The sequence below is a fragment of the Netta rufina genome, assembly GCF_964035555.1.
Source record: "Netta rufina genome assembly, chromosome: 4".
Taxonomy (NCBI): Eukaryota; Metazoa; Chordata; class Aves; order Anseriformes; family Anatidae; genus Netta; species Netta rufina.
In genome coordinates, this window is record NC_140127.1 from 11187284 (window position 1) to 11209361 (window position 22078).

At 34.1% G+C, this 22078-nt stretch overlaps 1 protein-coding gene across 1 annotated transcript in view; it reads right to left on the bottom strand.

Annotated features, from left to right (window-relative positions):
• Window positions 1-22078, bottom strand: part of CCSER1 (coiled-coil serine rich protein 1) — a gene marked incomplete at both ends in the record, with an annotated part of 580304 nt that overhangs the window by 217431 nt on the left and 340795 nt on the right. Inside the window, one exon of the mRNA XM_084286653.1 lies at window positions 7322-7399. Within this exon, the coding sequence (XP_084142779.1) occupies window positions 7322-7399 (78 nt within the window). The remainder of the gene's footprint in view (window positions 1-7321; window positions 7400-22078) is intronic.

Here is a 22078-nt window from a genome sequence, read left to right on the forward strand (position 1 = left end):
CCATGTTGAGTGGTACCATAATAAGCCAAGACAATGAAACATCACTTGTGAAGGTCTGTTCACTTTAAAGAGTTACAGGACTTTTTTAGTTACTTGATTTTATTTTCAGTTCAGATCCATTTCAGAATAACCGGTGAAATGTTACTTTTAAATGACAGTAATAGGGCTGCAGAAATTAAAGCCAAGGATGTTGAACAGTTGCTCAGGTTGAATAAATGTTCCTACTATACACTACGTGGCCTGATCAAAATGGCACAGTAAGAAGACTGAAGTATTACCTCTTGTTTGTACAAGAACATATTAGTAGGAAAGGTTTAAGCATACTGCTGGCACAGTTGCCTTCTTATCTTACCTGGTAAAGGTGGGTGAATGAAGTACATCCTCAGGTGAATTAAGTCAATCAGGGGTAAGGCAACACTGAAAGAAGTGGTGACAGGGTTTGTGCCAAACCCTCCATTTTGCTTCTCATTTCTTGAATAATAAGACCATAATCCAGCGATGACTTTTTTTTTTTTTTTTTTTTTTTTTTTTTTTTCCGAACTGCTCTAAGTAACACCTTCATGTCCAGGAAATACAATTTTTTTTTTTTTTGCTCACATGCAATGGTGGTGTCTTAGCAACAACTCTTAGAAGCCAAAGTACTCAAAAAATAACATAAAGAGTAGAGTAAAGCTGTGATTCAAATGGATTCAAAAATCACAGTGGATCAGCTCTCATTTCCTAGGATAAAGATGAGTAAGTTCTAACCTTATAAAAGGTTAAGAAATCCCCTGCACAGATGTCTCTTGAATCTCACATGTAAATTACAAATATGAATTCATCAAACAGAGCAAATACTGAAAGGCACTGACCCTGTATTTACAAACAGTGCAAAGGTATTATTACTGGAAGACAAAAATATAAGGTTGCAATACTAATAGTTTCCTTAGGTTTCCACATCTTGATGTATTTTCCAATCTCAGAGAGAAGCATCACTGAAGTATTTTCTTACTTGTTGTGAATCACCAATGGATGATTAAAGTACGTACAATAAGAATAAATGATTTTATTTCTGATAATAACTTCATGATATATTACTAATAATTTACTCATTAATACATTTAATAACGCATATATTGCTGACAAAAGAGTGATGTTTGGCTGTTGATAATGTAAATACAAAGTAATCCGATTTTGCCAATAATGGTAACTTGCAGCTCATTTCATATACAGCAGTATTTAATTAAATCCATAAGTGTGGAGTGTCCAGATGTTGTTTTTTTTTTTTTTTTTTTAATTTAATAATGATGGAACCAATGAGATGCTGATAGGTTTGTAAACTAAGCCTTCAGAACATGAAGAATTCCACAGGGCCTTTAAAAAAATAAAAAGAAGAAAAAGAAAAAAGAAAAGAAAAATGAAATGAAATCTTAAAGATGAATGGCTTGATGGCAACACAAAGTTATATGAACATTGCTCATTTCTGTTGTAAGCCAGTATGCAGGCAGCATGTAATAATAAAGTTTCTTTCACACCAATGATCAACATAACAATGAGTTAAATGACAATGCACACAAAAATGGAAATACAAATCTTCAGCTTGTGTACGACAGGACTAGTTAGAAAATATTTACAACAGATGCCATGTTTGTACAGGAAAAAGGTCACCAGAATGATACAGTTTATGCTAATAGAAGGAATCTATATGCAGCATGCACACATGAAAATATTTCCACATTATGTTAGAACTGTGTGAGTACTTCATTCTGCATTAAAAAACACTCATTTTAAACTCAGTAATATGTAAATAAAGTAAAATAAAGTAAAATTAAATTAAATTAAAACAAAACAAAATATATATTCTTAAAAATACATTGCTTTATAATACTGTGGTTATCCACTGTTAATTTCTGAAGCTTGCTCACTGATCTTTTCTTCCAGCTTTTATTCATTTTAATATATTTTTAAGAAAACATGCTCAAAAACAATTTCAAAACATTGCTATGTTAGAGAATTTCCATTTTACTAAGTACCAAATTCATTTACTTTTGATAAACTATTAAATTTTGAAATCAACTTTCCCTTTCTCATTTTACCTTTCTTTTTCACCAGTCATTATTTATAAAAGAACAAAATTCAAAAGCTTTCAGTGCTACTAAGATATTCCCAAACCATTCTCTGGCCTTATAAATAGGACACTAATAGTATTCAACGTAGTGCATGAACAAAATCAGTAAAGCATGACTTACTGAGATAAAGATGGCTTTTTTTTAAATTTTAACCAAGTAAAAACTATTGAAAGGTCTCATTTTTTAGTGTCCTACTAATCTCATTAGTGTAATAGAAGAAGCTTGTGACAGAGAAATACAGAGTAAGTAGGAAGATAGAAAAGTAAAAAGTCAAGAATATCTTATTACACTTATTACAGATGTATTACAGAAAGACTATGTTTTAAAAGATGCAGACACTACAGTATTATTCTAATTTTGGTCTACGAGGAGACTCCACTACTATATCAAGCCATGTTTTACAACAGATATTACAACTGATTTTATTTGTACAGAAACCAAGTTGAATTTCACAAATCACAACTGAAGAGCATTTTCACTTACTGAGCAACACTACATAATGCAAAGTAAACTAGTTAGTGGAAGCCTCTCTGATTTCCACACTGCAAGTCACCGTTTCTGTCCCAAAACCCAGTTTACTTTTAAACTAATAAATGTAACTACCCTTATCAAAACTCACAGAGCAAATAACCTAGGCTTTGATGGTTAGGCAATACGTTTGGAAAGGTTTGGTGGGAAGCAATCATTAAGAACAACAACAACAAAAAAGTTTCAGCAAAATATTTTGCAATCACCGGACGGAAAGTTTGAAATAATTTGCAGGAATAGGACAGCCTAGAACACATTTTGCCTAGAAGTTTTGGAATGGTGTACTGAAAATGGGGAAATGAAATGAGAAGATGAGAAAATGACTGATGGAGGAAGTTGTGGGAAATGAATATGCACTGTAAGAACAACTTATCCTTTTTTGGTTAGGTACACAGGAGTACAAGCAAAGCAAAGACTGAAATGCTTAACCACAGATCTGATTTCCAAGTGAACTTATTTTTTGAAGAATTGTTTTAGAGGTATATTAGGCATGATTTTGCATTATCTCACCATATAATTTAGAAAACAAACCCCAAGAGATAAAATAAGAAATAAGTAGAGAAAAGGTAGTAGTAACATACAATAGCAGATGGACATCAGTTTCCCAGGCTAAAAGAAAAAAGAAAAAAAGAAAAAGCAGAAGCATGATGATTTTTTGGTTTAGGTGGGATAATGAAATCCATTTCACACTGTAACAAACTATATGATACTGTGGACTACATATACATATTTAGATATATTCGGATTAAACTAGAGGATTTAAGTACATCAGTATTCTCTTCCCTTCCTAAAGGAGAAAACATAATGCATTGTAGTTCCTCACAGTATTCATAAAGCCTGGAAGCCAGAGAAGACAAGCAGGATTGGTAGGAGGTGGAGTGGAAGTTATAGCATCCAGATCTATATCTTCCACCCCCTCCTAGTGAAACAAAGAGGTTCTGTAGAGAGAGGTGCCCAAGTTTTGAGAGGGAAATGGCGTCCAAGGTGACGTAGAACAAGCTACAAGACAAATACCCTGAAAATGTATTAGTATGGACACCTATTAATTTTAATTTTGCATGGTAGTACAGGGTTTTGGAGTTAGTCTCTGCTTGTGTATCAGCCAGCACTGCTGTAAACATATGCAAATCAAATAGTAAGCAGACTCGTAGCAATAACATGCAAGTTTGTTGTCTGAGACTCTAGAAGCACAAGACAAAATGTCAGGTGATCACTAAGCTGGAATGGATACTCAATAAATGGGGAACGAGTTAAGAACCAGTCTAAAACCTGCTTACATCAGTTTCAGCATGAGAGAGAAAGCACAGAACAGCAGTTCAGGGTTGTGAAATCTGTAATATCAGCAATAAAGAAAACATAGAAAAGGCACTTTAGAAATCATGCCAACCCCTAGAAACTTCTAATCTAGATATATCAAAATTAAAGACAAATAATTTTCATCCAAAACCCGATAGACTGATCATGAGCTGCAATTCTTTTTCTGACTGAAATAGAGAACTGTACTGTGATTGTTTGATTCTGCTTTCAGGACACATTTTAAGGAAAACTCATTTGCAACAGCACATGCTTGCGTGCTTATGTGATGCCAGCATGATACTTAGGACTATTTCTTTAGCTCCATTACTAGAATTGTATCAGTTAACATGATATTGTAATCAGCCACAATGTTAGTTCTAAAGTAACTCGATTGGCATGTAAGAAATTATTTGTTACAATTGTTTAAGAAACTTCATCATTTTGCAGTCTCCCACATTAATCTGTTGTGCACATGGCTCTTTCTGCAAGACTCCCAAAAAGTTTTAAATGATTCTTAGTTCACATACTTTAAGAAATATTAATTTTAGGACTACTTACATAGAAATTCCTTGTCATTCTGCACTAGAAAGCAATTAACTTTCTATGAAACCTGGATTATTTTCTCATGTCTTTCCATGATACACATGGCAGCTAGCTTGATATTTTACTTTCAATGTAGTCAAGTAGCATAGTGGTTAAGCAAATGTTAAACATTAACTTAAGGATTTCAGAAATACTACAGTCTGAAGTATATTTTGTGTTTACAACATCAGTGAAATAATGCTATTATTGATAATATATTTATCTATCACTCGTTTTTGAAGTTGTATTAAGGGTTAAAATATTTGACTTTTTTGATTGCTTGTTTTGCTTTACAGTAGAGAATCTGTAGTGATGAGGGAATGAACTTAATTTTTCTGCTTACCTGTTGAACTACGTATCTTTAGTATTCAATGTATGCTGTGCTCAGAATGTGTGACCAATGTGCTGAAGATTCTCTCTTGCATTCTCTTTTGCATTTGACTATTTAATCTAATTTCACATTAGCACAGTACTCTTGTAGTTACACGTACACAAATCCTAGATAAAATGATGTACGGATACCACTTGCCAGGGTTACGTTTTGGTTTTGAAAATTTCATATACAAGCAAAGAATACCAATGTAATTGCTGCTTGGCTACAATGTAAACACAGCTGAACTAATTACCTGTAATAAACTACCTTTGAAGGAAAGCTGCATGATCTAACAAACGAATGAGCAAAAGTTTATAACACTAGTATTATGAAAAGTGTTAAAATTATTTATTTGTACATTCTTCTTCATTCTTGCATGGCTTGAATTCCCTTAATCATGGTCATAGTAAGCATGACTCATTCCTGTAGACCAGTTCAACTTTCTCTGTAATCTATTCCCAGTAACACAATTTCTGCAAGTGTTCTCTACAAGATATGTATGTGTTAATACAAAAATATTCCACATATCCTTTTGTTCTTCTGTTCCTGTGTACTATATAAGAAAACATACGATTTCAGCCATGACATGACAGAGACAATGTACTAGGGAAGGTTGAAAAATGTTTCACTACTGTTTAAAAGAATACTGCTAAAGAAAAGGATTTGTATTGTTATTGTTGTTATCTTCAATACTCAGACCTCATCTAGAAAACTGTATCTGTCTGGGGGAGGGTGGGGCATCTAATTTTACCACAGAATCAGCAACCCACTACCAACAGAAAAAATCCCCTCCTCCACAGGAAAAAAAATAAATTACTGGAAAAAGAAGAAAAACTCAGTTAACAGCATTAATCACTGCAGCATATTTGGTTTAGGGCAGGGTAGGGATAACAAACAAATGCATAAATCATAACTGTTAAATATATACATATATATATATATATATCCTAGAAATTGGTCACTGTCATTTGTAATCAAAGACTTTTACTTAACATCTGAGCTCTTGTTAGTACAGTAGCTATTAAGGATGAGGTACAGAATTATAACATTAACAGTTTTGAAGGTATTTCTGAATATTATGGGATTTTCACCATCAGTAGATACACCTCACAGTTTCAGTATGGCCAAATGACATTGTTGCTATTTCACAGATGAATACAGCAGAATACAAGAATGCAACAGAATACACAGGCTCATGTTCTGCAACCTATGCACAAGAAATCAGTGGAGGTAGGTACATTTAATAAAATATTGACATGTGCTCTACATGAAAAAATACTTAGAAGAAAGAAAACAAAAAGCCCACAAGTGTTAAAAGTAATATACACAAAAATAGTAATTAGTAAATATTTTTGTGCAAACTATTTTACTTACAATAATAATAATAAATCATACTCCTTGTTTGAATCAACTTTAAAAAAAATAAAAAAAAAGAAAAGCATACTTGGCTTCAATAACATTTCTGATTAAAATGTGAAAATCTTACTTTTTTTTTTTTTTTATCATCTTCACAAGTCTATCTGAAGACTTGGAAGACAAAAACTTTAATGCTCCACTGATATAAAAAAAAAAAAAAAAAAAAAAAAAAAACACAAAAAACATGCTGAAAGAAAGGTTTCAAAACCTGCTTTGATTCCAGTGTTTCTTTTATAAACTGGAAGCAGCATGTTGATATACATCAGTGCAGAAACACAGCCTTAGTTTGCAGAACAGTCTTTGGTGAGAAGTACTGTTAGATTCTACTCAAATGATAGAACAAAAGAACTGTCAATATACAACATTCTGGCATTTTTAATCACACATTATTTATGAATAATGAACAAGTAAATTTCTCACATATATTCAACTGATCTCCCAAAAAAAAAAAAAAAAAGATAACATTAAAAAAAAAAAAAAGCTGACAAAAATGTTTTCTACTATGTTCTTATGGTCTTCCATGGGGGTAAAAAGTATCATTTCACTTTCCAGCAGAAATTTTGAGTGACGCTCTACAAGAAATATAACTTTAACAATACTTGTCATTATTAGACCTCTTCCATTATCTTCCAAAATTCAAATTTTGTTTGGATAGCATATGGTGATTATAAACATAATAACCTAATTAATTTGTTAATAAGTGTGTAAATGACTGTTGACACTGAAAAAAATTACAATCCATTAATACATATCCTCTGCATTCATTTAAGCTAATTCTGAGCTGTTTGTAAAGCATAAAATTAACAGGGTATCGGTATGCTGGCAGGTAGCTGCAATTATCTTCTCATGCTGCAGAAGCCATTTAAAAATCATTTAAGAGCAAAGGATGAATGGTGTTCCAGTAAATCCCATTAAATCAGTGCACAGACACAACAGCAGCAGAAGCAAACAGGCTGATAGAACTGTGAAAACCCATAAAGATGAAAAAGAAAAAGGACTGCTCAATACAGCTACTTACATCATGGCCTACAAGTTCTGTCTGCGTGGATTTATCTGCTTGGGAAACAAAAGCCTTCTGCAAACACTGAGCCTTTTCCTGTAAAACAAAATAACATATCACAGGTGAGTCATCTTTTTGCTCACTGAGCTTTGCAGCTATCAAATAAGTACAAAACTCATGCACGGCCAGCTGTTCAGAAATGAATTTTACTAGGACACTATTCTGACTGTAAGGTTTATTTCCTTACTAGTATTTCCTACATTAACGTATCTTCCTCTTAAATAGACAGGAAAGTCCAACTCTGCAGAAGAGCTTCATCCACAGGAAGGATGTGGAAGAAGAAGAAATTGTCAGATTGTGAAGAGCCACTCCTGAGAAAACAGCCAAGAGTTGGTTGAGAGCCTGTGGGTAAAAATTAAGGACTGGACCAACAAAGGATGTCTTGTGGCTGGGGTCTGCTACAGGCCACCTAATCAGTGGGAGCCTGTGGATGAGGCCTTCTTGCTCCAACTTCAAGAAGCTTCTCGCTCACAGGCTCTCATCCCTCCTGGGAGATTTCAATCACCTGGATATTTGCTAGGAAAGCCATGTGGCAGGCAGTAAGCAATCCAGGAGACTCCTGGAGTCCACTGATAGTAACTTCCTCTTCCAGGTGTTAGACAAACATACCAGAGGAGAAGCATTACTGGGCTTGGTGCTCACCAATGTGGAAGAGCTCCTTGAAGAGGTTAAGACTGGAGGAAGTCTGGAGTTTAAGACTGGAGGAAGAAACTGTCATTTTTTTTTTCTCAAGGAAATTATACAACGAAAAAGTTGTAAATACATAGAATAAGGTAAGAAAAGGCACACAAGAGGGTAAGGTTTCATGAACACAGAATGCTAAAAGTCCTTTAGCGCACTGATTTATATTTTCTTATCTACCAAATCAGTTTTATTTTTCAGGTATACCCATAAAAAAATACTTAACTCATTTTATATGCAAATTCCTCAAGATCTACAAAAATATGTTTTCGTATGCTGTTGTTCCTGTAATATTAGTAAAACTAAATCTATGTAAATTGAAATTCAGTCTAAATGAATCTTGAGTTGAATGACACTCAGGTTTTACTTCAATAAAGATATAGAAACCTTACTATTTTCAGCTACTGTGTGTTGTTTTTCAAAAGTACCTATATATTTTTAAAATCAAATGTTGTTAATTTCAAGGCAGGACACACACCACTAAATTGAGTGAATTTTCACCCAAAGCTTGTAAATATCAGGAAGACAACTTCAAAATGGTCCTGTCTCTGGCATCTCAACTCTTCAAAAATAAATAAATAAATAAATAAATGAGTAAAAATCAGACCAAACACTTCACTGCACTGTGTTTCGTAGTGGTCCAGTGAAAGAAATCTCTCTAAAGACCAAAAAGGGACTTAATAATTTGTTTTTGAGATTCTTTCAGATTTTTAAGATCTTGTCTACAAACTACATGTAGGTGCATTTTTTAAATAGAGCATAAATGAACAGTTTTTCTTAACCATTCTGCATGTTGTCTTTCCTTCTTATTAAAATATATAGCATTAAGAGTACACTTGTATGGTGACAGGACTAACAGCACAAAAATTCTCCTTCACTGTGTTCATCCTAACTAATTAAAATAGGCAAGAAGAACTGTTGGAAGTTTTGAAGTCACATAGCAACTCCACAACACCACCATCAGCACTGATCATAAAAATGCCCTCTCATGAGTTTGTGCTTGTATTTTGTATTTTATGTTCACAGTAAGTTACTGAGAGGTGCTGTAATAGGAAGATAGGAGGCACCAGATGATCACAAGCATGTAAAAATATTCTATGTAAGAAAAATAAATAAATAAAAAATAAAGAAGGCAGACAAACGGATGTAAATAAAGAGAGAGACAAAACAGCAGTATTCCTTGAATTGTAATAAGGTGCCAAAGTGTTGACCAAAACAAGTTTAGTTCCAGAAAGACAACAAATAAGGAAGACTACTGCAGTCAGAATGATGGTAAAGACAGTCATTTGCATTAGAAACAGACAAGGAAAACAAAGTCACCCAGTGTGATTCTCAAGATTTATATATCCCCTAAATGTGCATGATTTACAACGTGTCAGCAAAAGCTACCTTGAGAATTTTTGGACTCATTACCCTGCTTTGCTATCACTACTGGAAGAAAAATAGAAAAGAATACAACTAAGGCCTACCCAAAACAAACCTCAGCACCTACATTAAAAGTTCTGCAGACAGGACTGGCAGGAGTTTTTCTGACACATGTCAGCAAGAGTTTTTCTGACATGATGACACATATATCATCAGACATCTCTTACTTACCTCACTTCTCTACTAACATGATTGTGAATTGAACTATCAGTTCACAAAGTACTTCATCCTAATATGAGATGATAGACATTAGAAGTAGCAATGCCTCAGAAGAAATTGTAAAAAGTGCACAAACCAAAGCCTGTCAAATCCTTTTAACATTTGTACATACCAGAATTGCCTTGCACACTACAAAAACTACATTTTTTATTGTTACAGTTTGGGCTTTGATATCTATCTATCTATCTATCTATCTATCTATCTAATTTTAACCTGCATGCTACAATATAAGTCAAGTAGCATAAAGCACTAATGGAACTACTCTTATTGCTAATGTTTTATTGTCAATATTCCACAGCAGAGGAATATGTGCATCAAACTGTACTTTAAATGTTACATACACACAGAAACTACCCAGGTCCAGTTTAAAGCTACATTCCCAACAAATCCACATGGAGTTACAAATATTCCGCATTGTTTGAACCACTGACCCCTCCCCCCCCGAGTTGTTTAGCCAATATCCCTTAATTAAGAGTAAATACATGAATATTGATGGTTTAAATTTGTCCAACTTAAATGAATACTGAACAAAACCTTTTTTTTTTTTTTTTTCTTTTTTTTTTTTTCTGAGGGTGGAAGTTTCACAGCCAAATTTGCATTCCAAACATGAACAAAAGTGGAATGTCAGCTGGGATACTGAAAAGCAGCATTTGGGGGCTACTTTAATTGTTTGGAATGGGAACTTCCAGAGTAAAAGTTGTGCTTAGCCTTCACAACTGCAAGACAGGTACTTGAGAAAGAGTAGAGTGAGTTACTAGCAGAATATTTATATTTAGAGAGTCAGTGCAGGCTAATACATCTCAAAACATTACTAGCTTTTTACTACATTTCTCCTCCAAGAAGGAAAATGCTAAAACAATTTTCATAGCTTTGATTGCGACTGGGTTAAAATTCTCATATCTAATTCCGTATCAGTGAAAGCATGGTGACCACTTGTGGCGTTTTGCTTAATTGCAAATTCCAAAATAAAATTTACCTTGAACAGACCACAATTTACCATACCGCCTGTTTTAGATGAATTAGAAGTTTGTTAATCCATACAGCTGTGGCTTTCCTCACTAAGTAAACTATTTCGTCCAGTTGGTAACATACTAAATGACTTCTTTTACCAAATACATTTTTTTCTAAAAGCTGCTCCACCTTTGTTGTCACCCAGATTAAAAGAATATTTATATATAAAAGTCCACAATTAACCATTTTGAATTCAAATCACTTCATCCTCAGATGACTCAACCTCTTTCTCTTATAGCCTGTACAGATTATTTTACTGCTTTATGAAGACAAATATGTTTCATTTGGGTTTACTCTCAGCATACAGCCAATGCATCAGCATTGCAGTCAGATTTACAATTTACATGCAATTGCTTCCCTTGCTTCAGGCATTTACCCCACTGCGAATAACAACTTATGTTTGTCAGGGAACCTGGGGACAAAAGCTTTCTTCAAAAGACTTACAAAATGCACAGCCTGTTAATTCTGATGTGCTGTGAGATTAAACTTAATCAACAGCAGCAGGAAGGCAGTGAGAGCAAAGGGATAACAAGCAGCACAAAAAACTGCTCTCCAACATCTATTCTGTTTAATTTACAAACTACAATAAGCAACAGAATTGGCTATATGATAGCTATTTCCACAGAAACTCAGTCCCTTTGGGCTCGAGTCTCAAGTTTGGAACAAAATATAACAAACAATGCATTGTTCTAGTGATCAGCCAAAGTACAGATGAATCACATCATGCTTGAAAGTGCTCTGTGAAGCCCATCAATCTTTCAAGCACAGTCAAAAAAAAGTGTTTAGAGGAAGTGTGGTCAAATAGTCTACACAAAGACAACATTTGGAGAGACCGATTGAACTAAGGTGCTGAAAAACAACAATAAAAATAGAAGCATTATTCTATAGTTACAGCAGTGGATGGGTACAATCATCCACGAGGGCATGAGCTCATCATCCAGGAGAAAAAAAATGAGGGATAACTTGGTGGAAATGCATACCAGCATGCAGAAATAGAGGTTTCATGGTGTCTTATAGTATTGTCAAATCAACAAAAATGACAAAGACCAAAGCAACATGGAATTTCAATGAATGTTTCATAGTTTTCACACATATTATTTTTCACACATAGCACTTACACAAACCAAAATAGTTTTTCAGTTACTGTAACATATTTTTATTTTAGGTTATTTTATTTTATTTGTAAAACACAAATGCAAAGTCCTATGTATGTGTTAAGTACATTTTCTGGAATGAAATTTGATCTCCATTTAACTTTCAAAACATAGTGTCCAGGTGTGAAGCAAGAAACACTAAGACAAGCCAGTCTCCAGGTAGTTTGAACTGCTTTAATAATTAGTGAAAAGTCTGAGACAAAAAAAAAAAAAAGTGCACCTTAGCACCTTCAAAGAGTTATCACAGAATCATAGAATATCCTGAGTTGGAAGGGACCCTTAAGGATCATCAAGTCCAACTCTTAATATAGTTATTATGTTAATTTTATGAAGTAATGTTAATATTATGAAGTGACTATATTTTTAAAAGATAACAATATTTAGGAAGATATCAAATCTTAATATAGTTATAGGCTTCGCTATAGTCATGCTAGCTACTCTTACAGTAATGCAAAAGTTTACTAGATCCTAGCTTGAGGGGGTTATTGCTGCTGTGGTTTTTGTTTTTTTTGTTTGTTTGTTTGTTTTTTAAGTTTTTAAAACCTCATAATCCAAGTATTTTCTTAAACTTTCTATCTCCAATCTCTACAAGCAAAAAATCATCTTTGTATTGCTAAGTGCTGCACAACCTTACCAAAAAATCAAGACTTCACACATTGAGAGCACAGGCTATCAAAAACCAGAACCAATCCACCAAAACCAGAAAAAAATCAATCAAAAACAAACAAACTGTGAACACATTATGCCACTGAGCTGATGAATGCCAGGGACAGAACTAGAACTTAAAAATCTGAATCTTCCAACTCCCATTTCTTTAAGTGGACCACTCAGTGTCCTAAACATTATTACCCTTATCATTTCTATATATATTACAAAATTAAAAGCAAATGTTTGCAGGGACATGAGACTACCACAGAATTTCAGGGTAAGTATTTTGCAAACACTGAGCTTTTCACTTTATATTTTTAAAGCATCTTTTGAAGATGCTTTAAGATACAACATTACATATACTGACAGATTATTTGTTTATGCTATGTTAAAAAAAAAAAAAAATAGCATTGCCATTCTTAACAGGGGATTTTTATTTTTTTCTTACATCAAAAAATGTGTCTTGATAAATTGTTTCCTATTTCTTCAGTTGCATCATCAGAAAGTAAATGACTCAATTTCTAGGTGTTATTACAATTTGTAATTTATATTTTAAAGCAATAACTAATTATTGTGTATTACAACTATTCTCACATTCAGTAAAGTTGTATAGCAATTACTCATTTTATTATTGCTTACATTTCCCAAAAGAAATCAGTACTGCTAAATTCATGCACACACAACCCTTGAAGTATTAGAACTTCCAGTCATCATGTCTCTAAAAGTAATTAAAAAAAAATAATAATTACAAATCACACATTCATATATGGCCCAAACATGTCCATGCATGCTTTACATAATTTAATATAATGAAAAATTTATATGGTCACATTCTATGAATAAGATGCTTCAAGAAGTGATGCCAGTCTTTAACAAAAACTGAGAAAACTATTGGAAGGGAAAAAAAAGAACAAGCAGTAATGCAGTTAAAAACCTCTAAAAAGTGGATATATCAAGCATAGCCATTCATGCAGAAATCAACTCTGCAAGTAAAGTTTTGAACTTTTTTATAAACGTTGTTAGTCTCATTGTTTTACAGTTCCATCCAGATGTCTAGGAGATGGGATGTCATCCCATGTCCTATACCAGCTCATCTAATAAAGAATGAGTTCTCTGTCAGCCCACATGTCTTTAGACTATCATAGCTACATCACCACTAGTACCACTGAGAGAAAGTTTTGTCCCAAAACACATCCAACAAACAAGCTAAGGAGACAACATAATCTCAAGTTTTATAAAACAAAAATCATGATACAGGGACATTAGACCTTAGAGCAGTAAACCAAAACAAATATTAAGCATCCATCTAGCACTATTGACTTGATCTTCCTACACATATTTAAAGAAAAATAGTCAATACGTTTTCAAGGTCATGTGTAAAAGCATCTGCAGAGTTATGGAGTGATTTATAGCTCCATGCTCCAAGTCTTATGTCCCATGCACAAAATCAGTCTTCCTCTTGCCATAAGGCTTCAAAATATTTGTATTAGATATGAATTTTATGTTCAGTTATCTTCTAAAAGTCCATGACAATGAACAGTATTCAGTAACATGCAAGGTTAGGGCGAAGCTCGAAATCACATTCAGTTTCAATGATCAAACTTGCAAACATTTGAGTGATAATATTTCAACATATTTCTAAATGGGCATCACAGGGCAGTGATATTACAGATCTCACTTAACTGCATAGAGTTAAATAACCACCACTGAAGATGTGAAATTGGTTACTGTTCTTTCACACAGCCATTCATTGTATCAGTTGTAAAGCACTTGATCACCAAGTCTAATATGGTTTTACCTCATTTAAGGTACACTTGTCCTAAGTTTACTAGCTGGAAATGAAACAAGCATGTAAAGTGGAAAATATTAAAAACGAGACAACAATAATTACATTTCTTGTAAGGCAAGCAAATTCGTGTTCAAGATTTTTAGAAATTTGCATGTTAGCAAAATAGTATCCTAAACCTTACATAAAGATATAAACTTAAAGATAAGTTCTGCATGGGTACAAGAATAGAATTTCAGAGCCTGTTCATGATTTTTTTTTTTGGTTACCAGCAGAAGGCATTGAAAGAAAACTCAGTTGGTTAAACAAGGACAATACGAACTAACATCAGTATGAAAATTCTGTAGCAATAACTGCAACACATTTAATATGAAGTACTACTTAGGGAAGTTATTTTATTAACTTTTTAAATTATCAAAGTACTCATTTACTTTTCTTCATGTTTTTCTTCCTTACAATGTTAAATACTGTTATGCACTTTGTCCTTTAGACCTCTAAGTGGAGATATTTCAGTACGTTGTTCATCAAACATTTCTGGTGTTTCCTGTTTCCTTCAGGATATCGGTGTGATGTGATTAATATCAGTGCTAGTCACTTAGTGCATAGATTTAATGGCACGTGCATTAGTCAGAGTGCAGAAATCAGTAACTCAGCACATTACAAATTGCAACTAATGTATATCGAAGGCTTCTGGCATTAATTAAACCTCACACAGCTAAGTGTTTACAGTAATTTTACAGATTGCTGTCCTGAGTAAAGAGATTCAAGACTGCAGCATTAACAGTGTACACTATAAACATATCAAAGCATCATACTCAATTAGTTCCAGTGACTTTTACACAGGGCAGATTTTGACCACTGTTGGTCAAAACAGAAAAAAAAATATCATAAAAATAAAATTTTTACTGCCACCATGGAAATCAAGAAGAACATATACTAATCTTTCCAATAAATAAGACCTTGGTTTTATTAATTTATTTGAAAAATGTATGACCTGTATATCACGAGAAATATATCCAGCAATACTGAAAACAAGCCACAGCTGCCTGTTTTTGAGTTGTTTCCTCTGTGCTACTATATCAATTACTCGATATTTTATTTGTACATCTCAGCAAATAGTTTGCACAGAACTTGGTTTGCACAGAGCTTAGCTTTACTGCTGATATGTGACACGATTTTGTCCTGCACTCATATGCAGACTATTACGCATGCACTAGAAGTGATCACACTGTCTGCCATCCTCAATAACAATTTTTGATTACAGTGATCAATACCAACTTGTCTAAGCAACAGAGGTGCTAATGAAATAAACTTTCTCTAAGTTTAATTACTGGACAGACGTGAAGGACCTAAAGTCAGCAAGGGGCTTCATCATGAGAATCAGGCTTTCTGCAAGGTCAGCCAGATGTGCACCCAGAAGACACAGTTGCTGAGCTACTTTTACTGAAAAAGTCTTAGTCACTAAAACCAGGCTCACAGATGCACTGCAAAGTTGTTTTTTGTTTGTTTGTTTGTTTTCAGTCAATTACTTGCATAAGCAAGTACCAAAAGGCACTTTCACTCTGTGTGAACCTGCTGTCAGGTGAAGCCACAGCATAGATTTTGCCAGCAATTGACACTGGAATGTTATTAAGATATACACTTTTTATTGTGAATTTAGGTTCATCACTCATGCCCTATGCTCTCATCTGTTCACCTTAACTGAGACACAGAAAATTAAAGGCAAAGTAACTTATATTTAAATTGATCAAACAAAACCAACATACTTTAATATGCATTATCCAAATACTTTTTTCCCACATCTATCCAAGGCCCAAAAATAATGCTCAGCAGCTTTTTGCTACTCTGCCAAAGCACAATAGTTTTGATAAGGCAACAAGATTTCAGTTTTCACTTTTACAATACAAAAGCATTCCAAAGCAGCCTGTGTATTTTCTATAATACTTGTCAGACTTTGACATAGCAATATTACAGAACAAGATGTAAGAGAAACGTGTCAAGTCTGCTTTTTTCCCAAACATTTCTTTAATTCATTCAGAAACTTTACCAGTGATTGGAGTTTGACTTCATGAAATTTTAAGACTTAAGAATTCTACAGCAAATTATTGTCATACTGGAACCAAGCTGTGCATTTACAGCACTGAAGTTTTGATTTCAATTGATGAAAGTAATGAAAGCCATAGCAAAATATTTTCATCACCATATTTTTTTTTTCTTTTCCAAGCCTCTACAAAAGATACTAAGAATTCTTATACTGTACATAGAACGCAGCCATTACAATCTAGTTTTTGTTATGATGAACATGCACAAAGAAGCAATAGCACCAAGAATCTGAAACATTTATAATACTTACAAAATAGTAAAGAATAAGATCTTGAGGAAAGAGCATTGAAACAAGATTTCTCATTTTTTTCTTCCTTTTAAAAATGTAACTTAAGGAAACAGTGACTAGAACTCCATTTCATACTGATATATATCATCTGCAAAACACGTTGCAATGGTCCCCAGATTACTGCTGTAATGGGACCACAAAGACAACTTAGAATCATGACCATAAGCAGCTGCAACATAAAACTGCTCAAAGAGGAGATATAACAACCCAAATTATGATCTATTCATAAAAGCACAATTCCATTACACAATTCTGAAGAGACACCCTGATACTATTTTATATAGCTTTTCAGGCAAAAGCAAAATAAATTCTAATTTTGCCTCAGAAAATGAGAAGTGAAAAAGAGATGAAGGAAAACCTATGGCACTTTAAAAACAGTAATAGTCAGTTTATACCATAATATCAATTCATTGTGCCAAATAAACCTCTTTATTGGCTCATAATCAGCTTGTTGGTACACCATTGTTGATAAAACTGTTTTGCTAAATTTTTTTAGTGTTCCTCAGTCCTGTCCCACTGCTGTCTTAGGTCATAATGCATACCTACCATCAAAAAAGAGTTTGTTTGCAAACACTGCCTTTACGCAAGTCAGCATTTCCTAGGAAGATGCCTCATTTCTCAACAGATAACAAATGCTATAACAGTATCTTGTGAAGATACAGAAGAGAAGATTTGGAATTCTATCTGTTGGCTAAAGACCAGGGCCTTCCTCTGATCTTTAGCTGTAAACAAGGGATTTCAAATTGTTGGTATATTAGAAGATGTAATGAATGGCTGAAGTAGAAAATGAAGGCATAAAGCTACTAGCACCCCAAAATCTCACAAGTTTGAGGGGGGATTGGATAAATGAGCAGTAGAGGTCTTTGAAGGGTTATGGAATAAACAGGCAACAAGAGGTTCAGGACATCCCTTGAACTGCAAAGTGATAGACTGGAAAGATCATTGAGGAAAATATCACATGCTTTCACAGTGCCAGCTTTTCTCTAAGCAGCTGCTTGTGGCCACCACTGGAGACAGACTGAAGGGCTTGCACAGCTTTTCTAACTTCATATCCTAAAGAATAAAACAAGCCCACTCCACTTCACAGAACAGTAGTATCAACCTCCCAGGCACATACAGTTTTCAAACAACAAGAAAACTGTTTGTCTTTACTTTTGGTCCAGTTACTTCTCATTTCTTAATAAGAGAAAAATACTTTGTGTAGGTTTTTCCCCCTTTCTTCAGTGAAGCTTGTAGTACTAGGAGCTAAGAATAAAATAAAAATGAGCAAAAGCTACTAAATGGCACATCCTAGGGAGAACTGTATAGATAATTAAAGCAAGATCAAACAAAATAAGTGTTCTCTGTGATTACACATTACAGTAATATTTGCCCATGTGGTCTAACAATAGTATGTATTTTCAAACTGGGTATTATACAGATATAGTGGTATCCACTTTGAAAAATAAGCCTTGTGTACGTTTTTCACATGTAAATTCAAAAATCCAAACCTGACTGTACTTTGAAGATTCAGGATCCAGAGTTTAAATCAGAAATACTTAAAGATATATTAAAAAAAAAACAACAAAGACCAATGTGGCAGAGAAGGGTAACATAATCTATAGGTCTTTTTCAACCTGAATAATTCTATGATTTATATGACTAAGTGACAGGGTGTAGATGGGAAGTAAACTTCAGTAACCAAAATTAATAGAGAGTGTACAAGAAAGGTACTAAGTGAATGTTACAGCCCATGGCTGATGTTACCAAGGCACAATGATGTCACATTTTAAAATGCCTCCACCAAAACAAAACAGTATCAGTTAGCTCATTGGATGGTTTGATCTTTAGTTACAAATATTTAGCAACTGCGCAGCATTGTCCAGGGACTAAGCACTGGTTAGAATTTTTAAGACGTGAGAAACACTTTAAAAAGAAAAAAAAAAAAAAAAAGGAACAAACAATCAAAAAATCCTACCATCTTCTTTTTTACCTGTTACATTGTACCCTCAACTACGTTCCATATGTCAGCTCTCAATTTTTAAAATCTCAAAGTAGATAACTGAAGTTATACAGCATGCTAAAGAAACAAGTGTCTTATTAATCTTGAAGAAAGATGAGACCAACAAGAGCCTCTGAAGTTCATCCAAAAGCTAGTGCAGAAGTATTTTAGAGTTCAGTTGTGAGACCTTCAGGTAGAGTAACAACCTGTTTCTCTACACCATACTGCTGCTATGTACACATATTCTTTCCTTTTTTGTACCCTTCTGTGAACCTTTCTTTTCCTGCTATAAATGACTAAGAAATTTCATTTTTCTCTGTTAGCAAGATACTTCGCTTTTCCCTTTAAACTTCAGCTTCTAAATGATGACTTAAATCCAAGGACCCTCCTCATTACAGGAATTTCAGTTTCAGAGTCAGTCACAACAAATTGGTTGCTAAAGTGCCAGGCTGGGTAACCTCTTCAGAGTTCTTACTGAAGTAGTAAAGATGTCACAGGAAGAACAAAAATAGAACTCAATTCATGACAAAAATTACCTTTGAACTGAAACTTCCACAGCCTTAGAACATCCTGACACATGGGAATACAAGATACACATAGCTTCTTGGTAATCCTCTTTACCATGTTTTTTTTGTTTGTTTGTTTACTTTCCCAAAGCAATGGCAACACCTGTTTTCTCCATCACAGAAAAGCTTGTTGACTGTATACATTTACCTGTACATTTTGACTGTATACACTATATCATATCCTAAATGTGCATCTCAATTTTTAGGTCAAGACCAGCAGTCCTCCAGAGGGTGAGGTGATACCCCTCAGTTTCTGCCTGATCTTTCAACCACTTCCAACAAACCAAGTCATGTAGAACAAGAGCTCTTCCATCTGGCAGAACTACAGGCAGCTACACTGCAACCAACAACCCATCTGCAACTAGATCTTTTTCTGTACCGAGGACTCCACAAAATCACCAAGAATACAGAACTCCCCAGTCACATTCACAGCAGAGCAGGATAGCCTTTACTACACTCTATCAGTCTTCATCCTACTTCCTTATGTCCCCAGAACACCTCTGAACTCAGCAAAGCAGTTCACACAGAACCAAAAAATATAAAAGGACTATTTTCTTAAGAAAAAATCACTAATTATATATACATATTTATATATGTATACATTTACACAGGTGAAAATGTTCCTCCCTCTGACGGTGGGTTACTTCCTTCCTGTTGCTCCCACTTAAAGAGAAAAACACTCCTGAACTTCCAGTCCAAATCGGTTTTAACTACAAAGGCATTGTTAGAGAATACAGTTGCACATGCATTGCTGCACTCTGTAAGATTACTACCTTTTTTAAGTTTTGCAGCCTTCTCACATGATGCTTTTTAAAAAGTATTATTGTTATTATTATTGGTCACTAATTACTCAGCTAAGGTGAGCCAGCAAGAGATGCACTCTGCAGTTCAAGTGCTTCTGGACAAGTGGAGTGAAATTTTGAGTGTATAATTAGGACAAAAATGTATTGCTGCACTGTGCTTTTACTGGTAGATGCAAGAAGTTTGGAAAACTTAGTTGCAGGGTCCAAAGAGACATAGAAGAAGCTTATGTGAATGCAACAGTCAATATCACAACAGTCTCAACTACATTATATCTGGTATAACGTAAGTATATCTTTTCACTCTACAAAAAGCCCAATGATTTTGTATTTAGTTTAACACACAATTTTAGTAATAAGATATTAGTAAAAAAAAAAATAAAATAATGTTCTGAATCACATTTCATGACTTGATTCTCTCTCTCCAGGGGAATCTTTAAATTGGACATAATAAGAGATTCAAGGTCAAAAGGGAGAAGGAGAGTCATGCTGTACCATACTTCTCTCATGCACCCTTTCCTCTTGTATTTTCATTCATTTTGCAGATCAAAAAGGAAGTCACCAGAAATTCAGTGTTCTATACCAATGATTCTTACCAAATTGCCTTGCAGTACAGGTCACATAGTTCATATACTCCCCACTGTTCTGTCTGCTCTTCAGTTTCAACTGACTGCTTTACACAGATGGCTACTTAATCCATCTCTGAACTTCTGTTCCCTACAGTTACTGAGTGTAGTATCAGGATGCTACTTTTCAAAGAACAATAATTCTGATTTCCCCAAGTTTACATAACAATCTGCTAGGTTTGCATATCCAATTTATCACTTCATTCCTTGTCTAGAAAGGATGCTTCAAAATCACCCTTTTAGACTTATTTTACAGATGTGAACAATGAACAGAAATTTCACTGCATTTCAGTCATAAACCCAAATGATGGAATACTTCATTGCAATACTAAATAATAAATATCTGTAGAAAATCCATAGAAAAACATTAACATCTCCCTGTCTATTTGAACAAATAATATTATTTATGCAATTCATAATTCCACGAAATTGGTTGTCTAGACTTTGTAAAGTACTGTGAAACTCTTTCATACCAATGTGTTAGCAGATACGCCTTAAAATTACTCTGGGACATGTGGAAAATCAGGCACAGCCAGCCACTAGTTCACATGCAATGTCCCAGTAAATCAGGTACCAAAGAAGAAATAGTAAAATAGAGTTCATTCATATTATACAAAGTTGTCGGAAGACTGATTTTGTATGTGATACAATTTTTCCATTATTACAGATAGAGATCACTGCTTTTAAATCTAGTTTGCTTTTTAATTGAACACTACCTTATAAATAATTGTCTAAGTTGTGCTTTCCCTTGGAAATAGCTTCTCAGTAGCATATTTCTTACCAGATATTTTGTCTTGGAACTTTTTTTAAAAAAAATGCTTAAAGTGTTATAAAAAAATAATCCATATAAAATATAGATTTTTAACTTTTTCCTTTATTTCTAAGGTCTCCATCCTTTCTGCAGTGACTTCTGGTAGGAAGGTGGAAATTTCTAAGGGGTAGACAAACTATTCCAAGGACATATCACCATGTTTAGATCAGGAAGAAACACATTTTGTGTCTGGCTAAAAAAAAAACAAAATCTGAATCATGCACAAACACTGGCTAAATTAAAAGCAATAAAATCTCTTCAGAACATTAATTCCTCTCTCTTTTGAGGACTGGGGTGGGGAGAGAGGATGCAGGAAGTAGGTCGCTGGAAATACTACCACTGCCAGCAGGAATACAAGCAGAAATGAAGGCAATCCTCACTACAGTAATTTCAACAGGAGTGATTTATTTTGCAGCCTACGTTTTCTTTCAAGGTTTTGAAATTATATTTCCATAATTTAGTCACATAAACAATATTTTGATTTAGGTATTTCTCTCTAATTCTGTCCCGTAAAAAAAAGACATCTGAATATTTGCTTCTCAGTGGTAACAGCTTGCTTTGCCCAGTGGCAAAACTAAGTGATAATAGGATATCCTTGCTTTCAGATTTTTATTA